The sequence below is a fragment of the Coturnix japonica genome, chromosome Z, assembly GCF_054131305.1.
Source record: "Coturnix japonica strain WE chromosome Z, WE-NBRP24, whole genome shotgun sequence".
NCBI classification, from domain to species: Eukaryota; Metazoa; Chordata; class Aves; order Galliformes; family Phasianidae; genus Coturnix; species Coturnix japonica.
This window is the reverse complement of record NC_140702.1, coordinates 22,075,605-22,096,712: the sequence shown is the minus strand read 5'-3', so window position 1 is coordinate 22,096,712 and position 21,108 is coordinate 22,075,605. Positions and strand designations below refer to the sequence as shown.

The 21,108-nt window shown below is 36.9% G+C and overlaps 1 protein-coding gene and 1 long non-coding RNA gene across 7 annotated transcripts in view; one reads left to right on the top strand and one right to left on the bottom strand.

Moving 5' to 3' along the window:
* AUH (AU RNA binding methylglutaconyl-CoA hydratase) overlaps window positions 1-21,108 on the top strand; it is a 95,252-nt gene that overhangs the window by 66,550 nt on the left and 7,594 nt on the right. Inside the window, exon 7 of one of the 6 annotated variants that reach the window (XR_014939286.1) lies at window positions 9,144-9,277. The exons of 4 other annotated variants lie outside the window; for them this stretch is intronic. Coding sequence is in view for 1 of the 2 variants with exons in the window: in XM_085528574.1 (XP_085384700.1) it covers window positions 9,144-9,196 (53 nt within the window). In the remaining variant the exon portion in view is untranslated. Of the gene's footprint in view, window positions 1-9,143; window positions 9,278-21,108 lie in introns of those variants that run through there. One more of the 6 variants, XM_085528574.1, reaches the window with a different exon arrangement.
* Window positions 9,160-21,108, bottom strand: part of LOC107306305 (uncharacterized) — an 80,321-nt gene continuing 68,372 nt past the window's right edge. The window contains exon 5 of the long non-coding RNA XR_001552074.3: window positions 9,160-9,292. This is a non-coding gene — a long non-coding RNA (uncharacterized LOC107306305). The remainder of the gene's footprint in view (window positions 9,293-21,108) is intronic.

Genomic DNA, 21,108 nt, shown 5'->3' with positions numbered 1-21,108 from the left:
TGTGATAGATAATGGTTTTGGTGTAGTTGTGATATAATCTCTTTTGTTGTCAGAGTAAAGGAAAGTTTTAAAGGTGATTTTTTTGAGAATAATAAAAGCCTCCAGAAGGCTGCTTCTGAGCATGAGATGTGTTGGGGAAGTAGACAAAAAGGTGTACATTTCAGAGCCTGAGAAGTGAATTGTGGGTTCTGGCATTTCTGCTGTTGTTCAAAGACCAGATTCTGTCTGAACTTAGTGAGACTGAATGGGTTGGATTAAATTAACAACTAAAAAGCGTTACACTGATATTTTATTCAATAGAAGTAGAGTGGAATCAACAAAAGATGTGAAGAGAGGAATGGCAAGCTCAGAAGAATGTGTAAAAGAAGCTGTCTTTGACATTTGGAGAATGAATGCTGAAATTTTATTCTCACACACTAATCATCAAATACTTGATGGCTGGCCATAAACATCATAACCTAAACCCATCTTTCAGCAGGACTGAATGGCCATGGGCATTCCCAGCGTATTTTAAGTAGACAAAAAAATGTTACTTCTGTACTTTTGAATTTTACATCTGATGTTTAAGACAAAGTTATTTGAATTGAAGAACAACTGATTGATATTGCCATTGAGTGTGGATACATAATGGAAAAAAAAAGGTTTTGAACTGTCAGAGGAATTGTAGGAAGATAGTGGAGGATGTAGTAAATGCAGCCTACTGTGGATTTCATGTATATACTTCCTACTAGTTGAGATGATTTTAACAAACTCTTTCATGGCCTGCTAGTTTTTCACTCTTTTCCTTTTATGCTTCTCCTATGTCACAGATGCAAGTTTTATTACAACTCTTGTTAGTGAGCCATTCTTAAGTTTGCAGTTTTACGGCTAGTCTTGCTTTCCCAAATTGAAGTGATAGGAAATTTTTACAGCAATAAGTAAATAATTTAAAAGGTTAATTTCTGAATTGAAGAAGGCTAAACTTTTGTCAGTCTGTTAATTATTTCGTATTTTGATATCCATATAGTCTAAAAAACCCTCAAGAGTTGACTGAACAACATCAGACAAGCTAAAGAATCAGTTTAAGCTGTGAACTTAAGCTTTCAAGTGCAAGGATGAATAAATGTTACACTCCTTCTGATATGATTCTCTAGTTTACAGGTAGAACTCATTTGAGTGAATGAGGCCCAAGAACAAAAGAGCTTGTGTTGTCTGCCTCAAAGGTCTTTCTAGCCCAGTGTTTTTTTCTGTGACAAAGAAATAGGTTATTAGAACAGGATATATAAACATTAATGATACCTCACTTTATTGCTTTTCTGGTCTCTGTTTACTGATTAGGGAGTTTTGAGCTCAGTGTAATTCATATATTTTTATTAACACTCCTTCATTTTCTTTCCATTCATTTATCTGATCTTTCTTCCCCTTAAGCCCCTGCTTTGTTTAGCACTTGTACAACTGAGTTGAGTTTTGCACAGCAGTATCTGTAGGTTCTAAGGCAGCAGAGACATGATAGTGGAGTGATGTTGATATAAGTACTTTTTTTTTTTTTTAAGTAACAGATTATTACTCGTGTCTGCAGCTGTGAATTTTCTGAGCAGTAAGGGACCAGACATGTAAGACAAGTGCTGATAAAACTCATATATTTTATTGACACTCTTCTCCCTCAGTCCTTGCTCCTTGCCCTCACTCACACTAGCTAATTTGAATCTTTGTGTTACCTGACAGAGAACAATTGCTTCTTTGAATGTAAGTTCTAATGACCAAGCCATGATGCACTCCTTTTCTGATGTGATTGGTTCAACATTTTAAATAGTTGCCTGTCAGTATATCAGAAGCAGGTGTACTGAGAAAAAAATATTATTACTTACTGTCTTATCCTCAGAAAACTTTACCTTCCAGAAGTCAACACTCATATAGATCTACTTGCAGAAAAGCTTGTGCAAACTCTTCTTTATTGTAGCTGAAATAAAGGGGCTATCAAAGTCCCTGAAATTTAAGTCACTCAGACTGATTCTAACTAAAGCAATCTCAGGAAATCTAATTCAGATCTTAGCAGTCAGTTACAGATGCAGTACAAGTGGGAGTTGAAGAATATTCTCTTCTACTGGAACAGCTAGGCCCATTTGACTACTGTCATGCAAAATGAACTTCCCATACTTATTTTAGACTGGTAGAATAGCTTAGATTGGAAAGGCACTCTGAGGGTAGCATTATTGAATCTTGTTTTAACAGGGGCAGTTTTTAAGTTGAATCAGGTTGCTCTCCAATTCTGAATGTTTCCAGCTTAGATATTCATCAGCTTTTTTCAGCAATATGTATTCTGGTTTAACAGCCCTCACTGAGGAGATTTTCTTTCTACTTCTTAGAATTTAATTTGCTGATACATGTGTCTTTTTCTTCTGAGTCTTTTGCTGTGCGTCACTAAGCTGGATTGGTTTCTGTATTTTCTATAACTACGCTTTAACTTGGTTGACAGTAGCAATTAAATTATCCCTGTGGCTTGCTCTTCTCCAGTCCATCTTCTTCAGTCTGTTCTTGAATATCATACATCAGCCTCCTTTGCATGTGTTATCATTCTGCTGCATTCACTTCAACATGTCAGTGTACTAAAGGGACAAAAACTCAACACTGTAAGCCAGGTGTGGTCCCATGAGAAGCAAAAGAGTGGTTGAAACACTTTGATTTGCATGACATCGACTTGGAAGCCACTCTACTTTCAGCATTCAGCACAGTAAGAGCACACAGCTTTTGCACTTGTATCCATTTCTGGATGGCCTCTTTGTAGTTGGTTTTCATCAGTCTGATACTGCTTTGTCATATTTTATATGTTTATGATATCCTCCTAACATCTAACTTAAATCTGCCCTCTTTTGGTTTGGGACTACTGCTCCTTGTCCTGTTACCACTCACCCTGGTAAGGAGTCTCTTCCAGTCTTTCTTTTTGGCTCCCTTTGAGTACTGAAATACCTTAATGAGGTCTTTCTGAACCCTTGTTTTCTTCAAGCTGAACAAGCCCAGCTCTCTTAGTCTTTTTTCATAGGACAGGTGCTCCAGGCCTTGAGTCAGTCATCTTCATGACCCTCCTCTGGACCTGCTCCAACAGATTCACCTCTTATTTGTGGTGAGTGCCTCAAACCTGAACACAGTACTCAGGGTGGCTCCTCACGTTCCTCGCCATCTCTCTTCTTTTACAGCCCAGGAAGTAGTTGGCCTTCTGGGCTGCAGGCAGACACTGCTGTCTTGTGATGAGTTTTTCATGAGGCAGTCAGTTTTCCACCTATCTAATAATCGACTCGTTCAACCCATACCTCTAGTTTGACTACATATGCTGATCTGCTGGTAGTCTCTGGCAGAATCTTGCAGAATTTGAGGTATATGTTTCTTTCACTCCTACATCTACTGAATCGACCATCTCAGCATTCAGGTTGGTCAGCCATTGCTTCTCACACATCTAGAAATAACTTCAACTGAAATGAAATGTGCGGTCATCTTTCCATAGAGATAGGTAGTCTAACTGGCTCATACTTTCCTGGATCCTCTTTGAAGAAGGGTACAGCTGTCTTTCAATCATGCACTTCGATTGAAAGTCATATTTGCTGTCAATTCTGTCATCTCTGATAAAAGAAACTGCCTCATTTCACTATGACACATTAACCTCGTCATTCTCAGATGTATCCCATCTTGTCCCTTCAGACTTGTCTATGTCCAGGATGCTTAACTGACTCCTGACAAAGTCATCCTCCACTGCGCTTGGTTCCTCCAGTCACTACTATGAGGCTTAGGAACCTTGGTAAGCCTGAGGCAAACCTTGCCAACAAAAAGCAAGACAAAGCATTGAATAATACTTCAGCCTTTTTATATCCTTCTTTCATAGCATTTCCTCATATTTTGTTGCTTGGTTTCATGCCTCATTCATTATGAACCCAGTTACCTTATTCATTTTTTGCTGTTGATGTATTTAACAAAGTTCTTTTCTGCCCTGTCAGCTTCATCTCATATTTCCATTTGTGCTCACATGGCTGATGTTTATGTATCCCTCTTTGATAGCTAGTCTCCAAATCCACCATACATATGCTGTCTGACATTCTGGTTTTTTTTCTCATCTTCCTTTACGATGTCATGTTTCCTGCCCACATACTTGCAGAGCAAGTTTATTGTTAGATTTTCTGCATGTACATTTTTTCCCCAGTAACTGCTGCTGAAATTCTGTCTTCTTTCAATTGGAGAAATACCTGGCTTTAGGCATATTGTTTAATAATCTGGTTTGTGATTGCAAGTTGTTGAATACATCATGTTTTTAATAATTACAGATCCAGCTATCTCCAGTGGGAATGTGCAGCTAGAAATAGGTTTATCTGTTACACTGTATAAGTGCAGCTTTTGAGGCACGGACTGAGATGTAAATGATCCAAATCATTTATTACAAGTTCTCACATTTATCTTGTTCCACTGCTGCTGCTCTGAACAGCTTTTCTTGTATTTTTTTTTTAAATTTTCTTGTATTCCCACATGTAAGACTACAGCTAGAGTGCAGTTCAAACCCTACTGTAATTACCAGTTTATATAGAAGAGTGTAAAGTAAAACAAGACTAAACTTCTTATGATTTCTGTGATTATTATTGTTTAACCTATTCAAAAAATGCACGAAGTCAGTTGTTAATGCCAGCCCAGTATTAAAAACTACACATGGCATTCATGTGTTTTAAGTGTGTTTTTGAGCAGCTTTCCCATTTTTTGGAGATGAGATACTGAATTAAAAAATAGCCAGCACTGCATGCATGGCTTATAGATATCTCTGTTTTTTTGTAATTGATCAATCATTCTGTGGTAAGTAAATTCACTTTTAGCAGAAGTTCAGAGAATTATGGAAGTTGCAATTAATGGCCTGGGTATGGTAGCTTTATTAGCAAATATATATGCGCTTTTATTTCATCTAAAGAAATTTGTAATACATTGCAGTGTTCGTGAAGAGTTATTTCATAACAGGAAAATCCAGAAACCTTAATTACAGTAGTCCGTAGATGTAATACATGTATGTTTAGCACAGTTCAGGCCTCATTAACCAGTTTAGTGGGCTGATCAAAATTCTCCTATAGTGCTACTGTGTTTACAGCAGTGATCATTTACAGTAATATTGTATTTTTGATCTTTTATATAACGTTTTTATTTTTTACCAGTATCTTAGATTAAGAAGTTCTAGTGTTTTTAATGAGGGATTTAAGTGTATCCAAAGCCATTTAATACTTTCTAAAAAGAGCACGTCTGCTGACATTGTGTATTAGGTGATCATTTGTCTAAAGAGACCAATTGCTCCATTGTTTAAGATAGTTAAGTAAGTAAATTAAGATAGTTAAGATAAGTAAAGATACCAGCTTTCAGACAGTTCTGTAAAATAGTTTACAAATAGATACAATACTTAGTGACAGTTTTAGGCTTTGGATGGTGAAGTAAGTTCGGTTTTATGCTCTGATGATTTCATACTGAACAATGTGAAATTTTAGCTTTGATCTTCAGAGATGGAACTTAAGACGTGTATGATGACTCAGTCATGGTTCAGAGTATGACAGTTTTAGTAACTCATTGTTGGATGGTGCTATATGTTAAGATATATGTAGGAACAAGTGAAACAACTTCAATCTTGTAGCTCCAGTTTATATAATTTATGTTTTAATTACAATCTTTATCTTTTTAGTCAGGCCAAGTTGACAAATACAAATCCTTATTGTTAAAAACAGCTGCATTATGTTTTGAGATTTAAAAAATATACAATCTTTCTGCAATCTGTTGTGCATAAGAGCATTAATTAAATTATTCAAAGCTATTTCTGGTGAGAAAAAACTTCTTTATTGTAAGGGGGACAGAAGGGAACAAGCAGTCCAGAAAGCTTGTGGGGTCTCCTCCCCTGGAGACATTCAAAACACACCTGGATGCATTCATGTGTGACCTGATCTAGGTGTTCCTTCTCCAGTAGGGGGATTGGACAAGATGATCTTTCAAGGTCCCTTCCAATCCCTGATATTCTGTGATTCTGTGATCTCTAGGATGTAAAGGAGCAAAACATAGTCACTGGGCAGGTATAGCAAATAAATAAAAATGATCAACTTCAATATGCTGCTGTCATTCTCTGGTTGAACCTAAAATGCAATTATTCACTTGCTAATCAAAAGCCTTTTTTTACTAGATGTTCTTGAAGCATCACAACGAATTATTTCCTTATTTATTTAGGTGAGTTAACTTTAGAGATGAAATAACAAAGAGATTAGTAGCCAAAAATTTTATTTTTCAGTTTACTCTATTAGTAACTTAGGGTGTAAATGAATAACAGAGTGCTGACATCTGCCTCTTTGGAATTCCAGCTAGTGTTTCAACATTAACAATCCTGACACTTCTGAAAACGTTTTTAGCTCTGTTTCATCTGTTAATTATAAGAATTTTAGAAGTCATTTTCAGAGATATAAAATGTACTGCAGCAAGCATTGTCACCATTAATTAAAGGATACAAATATTTTACAGCTTTCTGAAACATCCTTTGGGTTCTTGATTTTCAGTAGGCACTACCTGTCTATACTCAGCAGCTGAAGATATGCAGTATGGGTTTTACAGATCTTAGACGTATGTACAGTAATGGCTGGCAGATTAGAAGGAAGGGATGCCGTTCAGAGGGACCTCAACAAACTCAAAAGATGAGCCTTTGTGAACCTAATGAGGTTCAACATAGCAAAGTGTAAGCTTTTGTACTTGGGTGAAGGTAATCCCAAATATGTATACAGACTGGGAAAAGATCTCCCTGAGGGTAGCCCTTTGGAGAAGGACCTTGGGGTCCTGGTGGATGAAAAACTGAACATGAGCCAGCTGTGTGCTCTTGCAGCTCAGAAGGCCAATGGTATCCTGGGCTCCATCAGAAGAGGGTTGGCCAGCAGGGTCAGGTAGGTGATTTTCCCTCTCTACTCTGCCCTTATCAGGCCCCATCTGGAGTACTGCGTCCAGGTCTGGGACCTTCAGTACAGCAAAGATGTGAAGCTATTAGAGAGGGTCCAGAGGAGGGTGAAGAAGATGATCAGAGGGCTGTAGTGCCTCCCCTATGAAAGCAGATTGAGGGAGATAGGCTTGTTCAGCCTGGAGATAAAAAGGCTGCAAGGAGACTTCATTGCAGCCTTCCATTATTTAAAAGGGGATTATATAAAGGAGGGGAATCAACTTTTTACTCAGGTGGATAGTGGTAGCACAGGGGGTAATGGTTTTAGGATCAAGGATGGAGTGTTTAGATTGGATGTCAGGGGAATGTTCTTTACAGAGAGAGTGGTGAAGTGCTGGGGCAGGCTGCTTAGAGAGGTTGTGGATGTTCTATCCCTGGAGGTACTCAAGACTAGGTTGGATGGAGCCCAGGGCAACGTGGTCTAGTACCAGATATGGATGTTGGTGGCCCTGTCTGTGGCAGAGGGGCTGGAACTTGATGATCCTTGGGGTCCCTTCCAACCCAAACCATTCATGTTTCTATGATAACATAAACAGAACTAGCAATCAGAAGAACAGGAAAAATCAGTGCAGCATTTTGATGGATTAACTTAATTGCTATTTCTCTTTTTCATATAGATCACACTAAGTCCTCCTGTATTTTCTGTTCCCACTGTTCTCTATATTCACAATTCTTGCAGTGGTGTAAGAAAAGCTGAATTGTATTCTTTGGTCATTTGGAGTACTTACCGAAGTGACAGTGACCTCCTTCTAAGTCGGGTGTATGAAGATAGATTCAGGAGATGCGGGATAAACTTCATCCTTAAAATTATGAGAAAGTTTCAAAAACACTGTGCCAGAGACTGAACTTGTTTCAAAATGCATTTATTTCAACACAGCAGTATTTTCAAAGTGTTCTCTAATGAAGCGTCAACAGAAGATAAAAATTTGAAAAGAAGGTGTTTGACATAGGGGAGTTTAGAACCATGCTGATAACTGACATTGTATAATCAAACTGTGATATCGCAGATTGTATTGAGTAGAAAAAATCATTTTTGTATAAATTGGTGTGAGAGGTTTTTATTGTCTTCTCTTAATATATGTCACTGCCAACACTATCTTGAGCATGCCCTTTTCCGTTTCCATTTTCATTCACTTTAATAATAAAAAAAACTGGAAAGCCCCCAGTGCTGACAAATTCTATAACACATATAGAATTTAAGCATGAAAGGTCATCTTAACCCATAGCTATGTGGTTTTAACATAAGTATGTGACAAGACCATACTAGCCTTGATATATTTAAATATGACGTTAGTATGTGTTATTTTTTCCTTGAATCACGCTACGGAGTTTTGGATCATATATTTACATCTCAACTTCAGAACTGAAAGTGAAACCCTCAGGTAGGCACTAGCATACGTATGTTAAAGAGAGAACATTTCTACATTAAATGTTTTTAAGGAAACTCTGTAAGGAAGTACTCTTCTCAGCAGAAAAGACTGCCTCTTGCAATCTGGCTTTGTTGACACATTCAGTGTTCTGGTGGGAATGTTCTTGCTGTCACTATATGTGACATTTTTAGAAAAATGTCTTACATTGTATTATAGTGTGTTATCTTGTTTTCCAATGTCATATTTAGTAAATCATTTTGACTCTCCTCAGATCACTGTTACTGTTTTGTTTTGGGGTCCATCTCTATACATCTTTTCCCTTATCCCCTTTTATTGGAGGTGCAGATCTGCAGTTCCCTCCACTTCTTGAGTCATGGAACCAGGCCAGATCAGCTCATAAACCATTGACAACTCCTCTGGTCATCTTCATAGCTGTCCTCTGGACCTACTTCAACAGCTCACTGTCTTTCTGGTTCTGGAGCCCAACACAGCTGGACACAGCACTCCCCGTGCGGTCTCACAAGAACAGAGTAGAGGGGCAGAGTCTCCTCCCTTGAGATGCTGTTCACACATCTCTTGATGCAACCCAGGGTACTGTTGGCCTTCTGGGCTGCAAGCACACGTTGATGGTTTGTGTTGAATCTTTCATCAACCAATAGCCCAAATCCTTCTCCTCAGAGCTTCTCTCAAGCCATTCTTCACATAACCTGTATCTGTACTTGGGATTGTTAGTTGAGGTAGTTGTTTTGCAGCAGGTCTGGCTGCCTTACTCAGCTCTGATGTCTTAGCTGTTGTTACTGTTTCTTCTTCCTTTTCAGTCGGCAGAACTGCTTCACCGGAGAGGCACCCCAGGCTGAGATCAGTTGGATAGGACAGAGGACTTCACTTCATCAGGAAGTGGAATAGCAGAAGGAACAGGGATTTTGGAGAAGCTGCATTATCTTTTCAGATAACACTGATAGGTGATCTGCAACTGAAAGAACAGTATGTGAGGAAGCAGTAGGTAGTGGGAAGTAAGAAGAACATGCTGTAATGCTGTTATGCTGGGGAGGGCCTACCAGTCTATGAGCACATGGGAAAAACATCAGGGTACTGCTTGAGACTGAAAATGGAGAAATTACGGAGTCATAGAATTAATGTTTGGGTGGTGGTGAATTCAGAGTGGCAGTGCTCACTGAAACAGTCTCTTTCAGAGGCCAAAGCAGAGCTAGCGCTTTCTAAAGGTTTATCTGTTTTGGAGGAGGAATTAAATGTTAAGATTTATTTAAGTTACTTAAGCTATACTCACTCCTGGATACAAAGAGTTCTAGCTTATAATAGATAATTAAATATAATAAATTTTGAAACTGAATTTCTTTACCTCACTATAAATTAGTGCAATGATTACATACCCCTGTACTTTGCAAGCTTTATCCTCATTATACCCATTATACCCAAGTATGGCATGTCCTGTGCCTTAAATATATTCAGTGTTACTGTAGCAATGATACTGTTATCTTTTAGCAACAGAGACTTTGAGATCCACTGTGTTACAGCTTCAGGTAGTATACCTTATATAGTTTTTGTACAATTGACCTGTGGAAAAAAAAAACAAAACAGGAGCAATACCAGTGAGATGATAGAGGCATATATAAATACATAAATAGTGTTTTGGAATCATGTTAGGATTGAAAAGTGAAGCACTGAAAGAGTAGCCATTGGCATATGCAGTCTTTCACAGAACTGCTCAGTACAGCTTGCAGAGTTTTAAGCATGCTCCTCTTCTTGATGTGTTGCTTTGTACATTCCATCACTTCATATTTATATCATTTAGCATTTAAGGAAAGAGTGGACTTATGATTATCTTGTTTACTGTATCTATAAAGGAAGCTGAAGTGGATGTGAAATGAAAACTCGTTACACAGATAAATGAAAGATTATTAGAAGATGCACTTAAAAAGAAAAACTGTAATCATAATGCAGGGAACTCGCAACATTCCATATTAACTTTTTAATCCTGATCTACATAAAGAAAAGATTATTTTGTAGTTGAAAGATCTAATTAGATAGACAGCCCATTTTATCTGTTTGACCAGAGTGCTGTGAGTGGTCAGAATAAACTAACCTGAATGTCAGGAATCATGAAACCAAGGATGACTGTTAAAATCTAGTCACAGTAACAGTGGGTACTATGGTAATATGAATAAGATAATCTGAAGTTTAGGACATGGCTGAAATACTTCATTTGGTATTCTCTTCACTAAGAAGCTTAGAAAAAATATATTAAATATTTAGAACAACATAAAAGACCTTTGATTTTATTTTATTTTTTTCATTTTAATTAGCCAGGATATATATGCCATTCACTTTGAAGCTAAACACTACTCCTTTGTATTAACATGCAGGGGGTACTAGAAAATTGAACCAAGTAGCATTTAGCTATTTCTCCTCCTGAGATGAGATAATTAACATCTACTCTTAGTGTTACCTGATCCCTATATAGAGGATTCATATTGGCTTCTAGAATTTGAGTGGTATGGTGTGAAATTGCTGTCTCAGCTCATTTCTTATAAATTGTCAGAACTCAGGAAAATTATTAACCTTCAACTTAAGCTGCTGATCTTACAGGGGGAGCTTAATGAATTATATCAAATTGAAGAAGACAAAGTGGACAATAATTGCAGGAGGGGAACAAAGGTATATATAATATACTGAGCCCATTTTGTTTTCTGGTGAAAGATAAAGGCAAATGAAAAGTGTATTACCTTAATTGTAGCTATTATATCTAAAAAGAGTAGGATTTTTTTTTACTGAGAGGATGAGAGTGGGATTAGTAAGAAACAAATGAAGAAAAAATGGACAAATTGTATCAGGTCTGAGGGTTTCTAGGTGCTTGGCCAGCTGGTTCCCTGAACTGTCTACCTTTTGCTTAGATTTCCCACTCAGCTTTGAAAGCATAAGAACCTTGGAGCTTCTGTCCTACTGGTCTCTGTCAAGAGAACCTGGAGAACTGACAGACTCCTTTGCCAGCTTATCCTTTGGGCTGCTGGCATTGGATATCCACATTGGCCAGAGCCTAGCCAACTTTAGCCAACTGGCCAGTCATCCCTGTACTTCTCAACATATTTTACTTGGTGAGTCCACCACACAACTATAAGCTTGAGAGTCCTGCAGTAAATGGAACTGGACACTTCTCATGGCTAAGCTTCTGAGACTGAAATGTCTAGTGAACTTAAATGAGGTATACACCAACAGGAAACAGGGCTGCTGTCAGAGGAAGCCCACCTGCCTTCCACTCAATGAAAACAAGTGTGTTTATACCAAATACTTCACTTACTTATGATTTCAGATTTTTGAAGGATTAGCAGATAAGTTCTAACTAGTTTGACTGTCAACACAGTGTCCTATGACTGAAATTGTCTGCTCTGTTCATAAGCATTACAAAACACTATGAATCACATCATCACATATTTTCAAGGTATACCCTCTTCCATATGATAGTTCTTTTAAACAATCCGATATTTAAAAATCTATGTATTTTGTTTCCAGCTGTATGAAATGAACATAATGCCCCGTATCCTGTGCATTCCCCAGCTTTGTTTGGGGAACATGATCGTCATTTTCCCCGTAGGTTTAATGCAGGTGCATTAAGATGATAATATTTAATATTGCAGGAATGTTACCAAAAATATATTGTGTCTATGGGTAGACACACTGTGGTGATGATAAGTTTATCTGTGTAAAACTTTCTTGAAGCAAATGAGATAAATAGTTTTGTTCTGTCCAGAACATAAAAATACAATTAGCAACAGCTTCCTTCACCTCCTGTTTGTACCTTGTTTTTGGAGAAAACATTAAATGGTTAACAAAAATGTAATCTGTACCTTTCTGTAATGAGAACTGTATTTCATGAATTTATAAACTAAACCTTATTGTTGGATGAAGCATTTACAGAGATTTTTTCCTGTGTCATTTGTAATTTATGATACCTGTAATTGATTGTGTAAGATTTAGGAATGTAGACACAGCACGCAAGGTTCTGTCTTTCTGTTGTTAGGAAGTTACATAGTGGTTGTCAGATACAAACTAGTAGTAAACACAGAAGTTACAGAACAGCTTCCGGTATATCTCACTTCCCTTTGTTCCCAAATATTCGTGTGTTTCTACTAAATAATTCAATTTATCATCTTCGTTATCAATATCACTTTCTGCTCCATAGCGCTATTTATGTTAAATGTATTCAAAATATTTTTTTACATGGAAGTTCATGCTGCCACCTGTGAAAGCCACAGGAGTGAGACCAGTCTTAGATGTGGATAAAATAGTAGATTAACAAACAAGCAAAAAAGGGAATAAATGAAGGAAATGATAGTGCTGTAAGTGTAATCCAGGCAATTTCTTCCAGAGGTTCAGTAGCTGAATTTAGAATACTCATTTAAGAACTAGCTGTGAATTGTTTACACAGTAGTAACAGGAAGGATAATCCTTCTCATTTTAAGCTATTGAATGGTTGTCATCATAGCACTTCAGAACACTGAGTGTCTCAGTGAACTCTACTAACTTAACTGCTGAACTCTCAAAAAGGATAGTAAAGGATGAATGGAATATGACAGACCTCTGAAACTGAAGCAAATTTTGGTCATTACTGTGGCTCCATTTTCAACAAGCATATAGTTGTAGACATTTAAGTAAGCAGGGTTTGTTTATCAGGCTAAGACAATACAAAAAATTCTAAATGGTCAATATTAAATTTGAAGCAGATGAAAAAGATATTATTTGTGTAGACATGAATAGCGGAGCTTAGTTTATAATTGGATAGTTTGTTTATTTTGAGATCCATCATCAGTGATTAATAATAGGGAGCTGAATTGTTTCCATTTCGTTTTGGATTATGAGTGCATTATGTTAGAAGGCAAAATAGTTCTCCAGTTAATATCTAATTTATGGTATGTCTCATATTTTTCAGCAATTTCCAGAAGATTCAATGAATAAAATGGTGATTGTGTAGTCTGCCTTAAAAGAACAGCTGCACAAGCTAGTTCACAACAAAACAAGTTGGACAAAATGAATTTTGAAGTGCTGTTTCCCTTATTACTTCATAGAGCCTTTCTGGCTGTGGGGACATATCTGGGCCAACTGTTACAGATTTCCGTCTTTCTTAAATAATGAATTCCTCTCCTTTCTTCACTACCTCCCCTTCTTATAATGTGTGATTAGGTTATGATCAAGAGTGCCCTTTTGTCCCCAGGTTCTCGTTCACAGCAAAATTAAAAGCTTATAGGAAGGAAATCCCCCTAAAGGCAATTTTAATTAATTTATATTAATTAATTAAATTGATATAACCATTAATTTATATTAATGGTCTTTCTGTGTTTTAGTGTCATTTGAGATCTGAAAGAAATGGTGTTAGCTGGTGGCTGAGTTAATATACGTTTTCTCATGACAACCAGTTGTTAACATTGTGGATGCTTTATGGAATGCTAAGGAAAACAGGAAAACAGGATGCATCATATTTGGCGTTGGTGTCAGTGTTTTCAGGGAAAAAACAAACAAAGAAAAAAAAACCTGTAGAATTCAGCATTTCAGAGGCTTATTTGGCATTTTTGATATTTTGCATCTGGGTGTCAAGAACTATGAAAGACTACAGAGAGACTTAAGTTATTCAAACTACAAGAGGATCAAGGATTGTAGTTTAGTGTTGAACTTTTAGCTCAGTATACTAATGCAGTTAATACCTGCCAGAATTTTTTAGTTTGTTATGGAGCAGAATTCTCCTTTTAACTTTGGACCGTATAATCCTCATAATAAGCCTCTTGAGCTTGGCTTTCTTGATTATGTTAAGAAGACAGAAACATATTTTTTGACCTGCTAGAATGTAGATAATCCCATTAATTTTTTCCAGGTGTTTTTAGGGAAGAGTCGGGGTAGAGAAAGCACTCATTCAACTTCTGTCTTGGAAAAGTGGTGATCTTACCTCAAAGAGAGGAAACTCTGGACCTTTGCAAGGGCTCACTAAAAACTCCAATTCCAATTACAGCCATCTGTTGTAGCTCCCTGCCATTTAAACCTATTGCATATTCTCTGTTTCTCAGGATTTTTAGCATAAAACAATTCTTTCCCCTGCAAAGTGTTTCTTTCTTCTTTGAGGGGAAAATAATTGTCTCTCTCATCTGGCATGCATGCATGAGACCACCATTGCTCTTTTATTTAGGGGGAAGATAAGAAAATGATCTAAAGCGACATTGTAAGGAATCACGGCAGTGTTCAGTCTAAAAAGTCGGAGGAGTTTGTCTGAGATATGAAGCTACCAGCCTGAAGTCACAGGTGTACACCTAGACCTCTGCCTTCGTATGAACCAGTGAGGAGGGGATATGTATATTAGTAGGGCTATAACTTATTGCTGCAAAATAATTAAAATCAGCTGCTACTGCTGATTAAAGAACTCTATATGTACAGTGCAAGAAAGCTCTTTTTTTTTCTGGTGAAGTCTTATGATCCTAAAGTAGTATGTAGTTTGAGTATGAGCAGCAGACTGGAGAAGAATGGTACATTTTTTATTAAGACATTTCTGAGTGCAGGAAGGGCTATCAGCATAATTGAAAATTCAGTTCAGTAGCTGTACTAAATTATCAATCAAAGTCAAGTGATATAACCAGAATGTTTTGTTTCTGATTAAGTGTAGTATTTTCTTTCACTAGAAATGATGTTTTAGACTTCTAAAGTAGCAAACAGAGCAATCAAGGAAATAAATACACTAAATAAACTAGCAACCAGGCAAGAGGGACTGAGAGTATGACTTATCTCAAATCTTAGTTTTATAGGAAGTATCAGGAGTATGATGTTCCATTGGATGTCTCCTCAGAACAGCTACTCTTCTTTGTGGCCTTAAATTATACATGCATGGGAAGATACAGCCCTGCTTGCTTAGAGTTAACAATAAAGATATGATAAAGGCTTTGAATTTATGAGCTGTTTCAGTGGTCTGCTTGCAAGAAGAAATGCTATGATGATGGTAGCTTGGAAAGGAAGCTGCTAGTTCTCAGGGTAAAACACTTGTCGGGCTTGAAAAGAAAGGGGAGATGGGATGGGTTTTAAAAATACTGCTTTTTCTGAGGAAAAAAAAAAGAGACCAAGACAAATAAGATGGTGCAGTTTTATGCTTGTTCATGAAATCCCCAGCCTTGCAGGCAAATTGAATCTACAAGGGTTTTGTGTTTTTATTTTTCTAAAGGTTCTGTGATTCTCTATGGATTTCAAATTTCAAGGGTAAAGTGTCATTTATTAAAGAAATTCCATTTATAACTTCTTTGCTTACATGCCCTATGTTCTTTGAAGGTCTCTCTGTAAAGCTTTTGAAGTCTCTTTTGAAGTGTCCAGGCTCCGGTAAAATGTTACTAAATTGCTATGGGTTTAGGAGAGCTCTACCATTGAGCAGGTGGACGGTTGCCCAAGCAGGTTCAAAGGATCTCCATGTAAGAGTTCCTTGAGATATGCCAGACTTTGGAGCGGCAACCAGGCTGTAGCTGCATCTAAAAGCAGGAAGTATTCAGCATTAAGATCTGTTCAGAACAGAATGATCCTGCCTGATGAGATCAGCGAGTGAGAAGCAAGTGATGTTACCTATCTTGTTGTTCCTTAGGCTTTGAGGTAAACTATTCTAATGTAAACTTAAGATAATTAAAGATACATATTTTTAAACAAGTGCTGTGTTCCCAGCTGTTATCGTAGGTCATTGTACCAATATAAATTCATTCCTTCGTTATCTCTAGCATATATTGCCCTAACTCTCTCTTATCCTGTAATTTGCAAGAGGGATCTAAGGAAAATAAAATTAATATCTAATTTCATTGGTCCTTACAGCTGTAATTGTATTCTTGTATTCTGTCTCACCTGTGTGTGATTAGGTGGCAGAAGAATCTAATTAGCATTAGCTTCTCCATGTATAGGGGAAGAATTACAGTTTTGTGCAAACTTCTTGCATTGTGTACAGTGAGCAGTGGCTTCTGCTGTGTCACAGCAGCAGGTGAGAAGTATATAAAAGGACCATTCTTAATGCAGTTCCTTTCATTAGTATGAATTTTAGTATTAATGGTCTGATGGTTACAGTCTAAGAATAATTACTGATTTGGGCTGTCTTTGTTAATTCCCCGTCAGTTACGGTTTGGTTTTTGTTTGTTTGTTTGTTTTGCTGCTCTGGTTTTTGTGAGTTTTTGTTTGTTTGGTTGGTTTGTTGTTTGTTTGTTTTTTATGAATTACACCTTTATTAGAACTTGATGTAACAGAGTTTTCTATAGCAAAAACGTCTAAGTAATCCCAAGCAGTGAAATGTTAGACTGCGCTGTTTCCTGACTGCTGTTGCTGGGGTAGATCCACTATTGCTTGGAATTTATCATAGTAGAAAATTTATTTTGTGGACTGCTAATGTTGTGATACAGCTTTATACAAAATTATTCTAAAACAGAAGTGACTTTTTTTTCAAGGATTTGGACTAAATTTTTTTTAATATTTTTCTTTAAAAAATTAACAATGTGAATTAAATAAAATAGTAATTAACTGCAAAAGAAGAAGAGTCACCTTTAAATGTACATCAGAAAGAAATAGTCTTTTATTTTCTAAAGCTAGGCATGCAAATATCCAAGTGCTTGAAATTAGTACATAGAATATCTTGTAACATACATTAATTACATGTTTATATTTTATTTACGTTTGTGGTGGATTTATTTTAATTGTTAATTTCTAATAGATGTTATTACGTGATTGTTCTTACAGATAGGATTATAGAATGATTTGGGTTGGAGAGGACCTTGGAGACCATCCATTTCCATCTCTCATGCTGTTGACAGGGACACCTTCACTAGACAGGCTGCTCAGGGCCCCATCCAAACTATCCTTAAACACCTCCATGGATGGGGCATTTGCAGCTTTTCTGAGCCGCTGTAGTATGTAAACACTGTCATAGTAAAGAATTTAATCTTTTTACATAACTTAAATTTACTCTCTTTTAGTTTAAGCCATTACCCTTCTTATACACGCTGCTGAAGTCTCTCCCCATCTTTCTTGTTAGCCCCCACTACACACAGAAAGGCCTCTATGAATTCTCCCCTAGCTTTCTCTTCTCTGCACTAAACACCCCCAGCTCTCATCAAGAGAGCTCTCTGGAGCAAGCATGATGTTTGAGTTCCCCCTTACTGTGCCCTGGGGACTTCAGACTTGGATGTGCAGCATCTCACAATGGCAGAATAGAGGGTGGCAATCCAATCTCTCTCCCTGCCTGACACCTCTTTTGATGCAACCCAGGATATAGTTGTCCTTCAAGCTGCAAGTGAGCACTGCTGGCTTATATCCAGCTTTTTATCCATCAGGACCCCCAAATCCTTCTCTGCAGAGCTGCTATACATTCACCTCCCAGCTTGTATTAATATTGACTTGGAAATGCTGTACGCAGACTTAATTGTAGTTAGGGTGGGAGAAGAGATCAGAGTTAGGAATAGAATTAAGGTTAGCAAGTTCAGTGGTATAATGGGTTCCCTTTGCTACTTGGATAGACAAAGTGGTATATTTCTGTGTAGAGAGCACTGAAGTGAAGAAAACATTAAAGTTACTTGCTCATAAGCAGTAAAGACTTTAGATTTAGTTATCTGGTCTTGTTTTGCTTGTTGTTTCTTCACTTCTGGCTACCAACAGCTGAAGTAAGTATCTCAGTTTGGAACCATGAACTCATTCTGTGTTTAAATGAAAATAGGATACCACTGTGGTAACCCACTTTCCTGTATTTCTTACTTGGCCTAAGTCTGCATGTTTGTTTTGTTTTGTTTTTGTTTGTTTGTTCTATTTTTGGGGGGTTTTTGGACCTTAATGAAATTTTAGCTGCTGTAAACAATCCAAAACATTAAGAGCAAGAGCTATAAAATAATTTATTTCAAATGCAAGTTTTTCAAAGTTTTTGCCTAGTGTTACTCATAAAGTCCACATGATTTGTTAAGTGTGATTGTACAGAACAGTATTGCTCTGAACCTCCTACCTGTTACAGCTCAGTAATGACTTCATAAATGCGTGGTTGTAACTTTGAAACTGGAAAATGCCTTCTCCTGGGCCACTAATTTCCATCTGCAGCAAGATGAGTTAGGTTGTAATGTCCATGTACTTTTTAATTTTATTTAAGTTCATCTTCTGTTACTGTGTCCTGAAGGACAATAAGAGCAAGACTCAAGCTGCCACTTTCAAGCCACTTGGATGTGAAGTTGTGATATATCCTAGCCATTTTGGGGGGGATAGGTTTTTAAATAAACAATCTACAGATGCAAATGGTTAAAACAGATTATAAAAATTAAGAAGTGCTTTGCAAGATATGTTGGCAGTTTTGGAGCTGAGGTTTGCATCTGCCAAGCTGCTGTAGGTAGCTGGAATCCAGTCACCTACAATCTCAAGTGAAGTTGTGAATGAGATTACTGCAGAAATTTATTCTGCTTGACTTGCAAGATAAAATCCCACTAGCCTTTATGGCAGCCTCCCAGTAAGTCCTTTATAGATACAACTTCTGTTCCCCAGTCATCATAGATCTGAAGCAACTTCTGAGTCAGGATTCAGCCACTGTCTTGGGCTCACTCAGCAGTGCATTTCTTCCAGTTCACTGCTCATTTTCCAAACTACTGATTAGGCCAGACATGATAGAGGCCTTGCCTTATTGTCTACCCTTTGCCAGCTTGCTGCTTTTTTCTTGTTGTAGAGATAGCATTTTGTTTCCTTTCTTCTTCACCTTGTCCTTTCCATCTTGAGGTTGTCCTTACCAGCCTAAGCTGATTTCAGTAGGTTGTTTGTTTTTTTTTTCAGAAGGAATTTGGGATGTCTGACCCTGTTAGAATTTATCCCTAGGTTTAAGTTAGCTGAAACACTTACATCCTTGAAGAATCAAGATCTGATCTGGTAAATAATCTGTTAAAAAATCACTGTTAAATATTGTCTTTATGGCTTCTAAAATGTCTAACATTTTTAAAAATCGCTTTAGCATTGGGCTGCAGGTACTTTGAAAGTGTAAGATATTTGTTGCACGTGAATTTTGCATAGTATTTTCATGAGTGAAAAATATTACATTACAGTGCTGATTTTATCCACATTTATGAAGTAAGGGTTAGGTGCTAATAACAGTAGGCTTTTGTGTTCTCTTCTTCTGTGGTTTTCAATGGAAAAGTTGAAAAACCTACTCTTCACAGTTATCTGTGTAAGAATCACAAGTATACCTAGAAGATATGTTTGACTGACTGGGATAACCAGAAAGTTCGTGGCTGGTGTATTTCAGTTTCACCATTGTTTGTGAGTAAAACATTAGAAATGTGCGGTGATCTTTAAAAAGACAAAACTGGATAGAAGTGAGTTAATTTAATCCAGTGAAATCCAAGCAACGCTTGTGCTGTGAAGAATGTAATAGAATCGTTTTTACTTGACTTAATAAAAATTATTAAGTTTGAATTTAAGTTTGATTTTTTTTAAATTTTTTTTTATTTTTATATCAAAGTAGGATTTCATCCAGTATGTTTTGACAGAGCCTTGAGCTATGTGAAACTACTGGCTGTAGATATTTTCTGCCAGAAAGATGAATCTATTTCCAGTAAGCTAGTTGCTTCATCTTGTTTTATACACGCTTGGGAATTTATTACGTAATTCTCTTAATCCAAACCAGTTGTGTACATAATTTTGTAACTGGTGAATTGCTGACAGTAAATAAATACTCATGCAGAACCAACTGTTAAGAAAAAATACCATTTAACAGTATTCATACCAGTACACAACAGTGGTATTTACCATATCTTTCCACACAGAGTACTGTCAGCTAAGACTGGTGTTTACAGCTATTACAACATTGAATATAAACTATCTCAGATAAGAATGCATTTGCATTCTAACTGTATGTCAAATACTTTTATCAGTACACTGAGGAATACTAGATCACTGGTCCTTGAAATGAGATGTCCTTAAATTTGTGAAGAAGAAGCAAGTATTCATCAGTCAAATTCTCCTCTACACTTAGATGAAATGCCTTGGTTAAGTAATATCTTTGAAGACTGGGTGTTTCTTCCTTTCACTCTGATTGTGGTTGGCAAGCATAATATGTTTTAGTGCGTTACCATAACACAGTCTATCTGCAGTGTCCTTTCTGTATTTTCTTCATAAGCGGATGTAACGTAAGTGTATTCTGGTGTGTTCTTTGCATTTGATTAATTGTCTTTTGCATATCTTACTCCTACCAGTGAGCACGTATGATTGATGCATTGAACTGTTGCCTTCTACTCTTTGAATGTTAATCAAAGAACATGCTCCTCTGCTTAACAGCTTTGCAATGTGAGCGATAGCCAACTGACATAGAGTTTGCTTTTTTTTTTTTCTTTAATCATTTTTACGTAAGACACTGGCAAGAGCACCTTTTTTTTTTTTTTTTTTTTTCTTTCTTCATTTATAAACACAGTTTTATGCTTAAACATATCCACTGCTTGGTCAAAGTTATGAAATATTGTTGCACAATTAAATTTCTTTTCAACATTTCCTGGTAGAAGCAGTAATAGAAGAGATAAAACACTAAAGGAAGGGAGGATAGATATGCAGAAAAAAATATCAGGCATAACCAACAAAGAAGAAACAGATGTCATGGAATCAGTAGATTCTTATGGTTTCAGGTCTAAAGAATTGGACAGATTATTTTCTTTAATCAAAAACCAAGCCTGATGCTCATCTGGATTCTATTGCTAGGGTGAAAGCAATACTTTATGAGTAAACTATTTTTAAAGAGAGTCAGAGTAGACATCTGCAGTG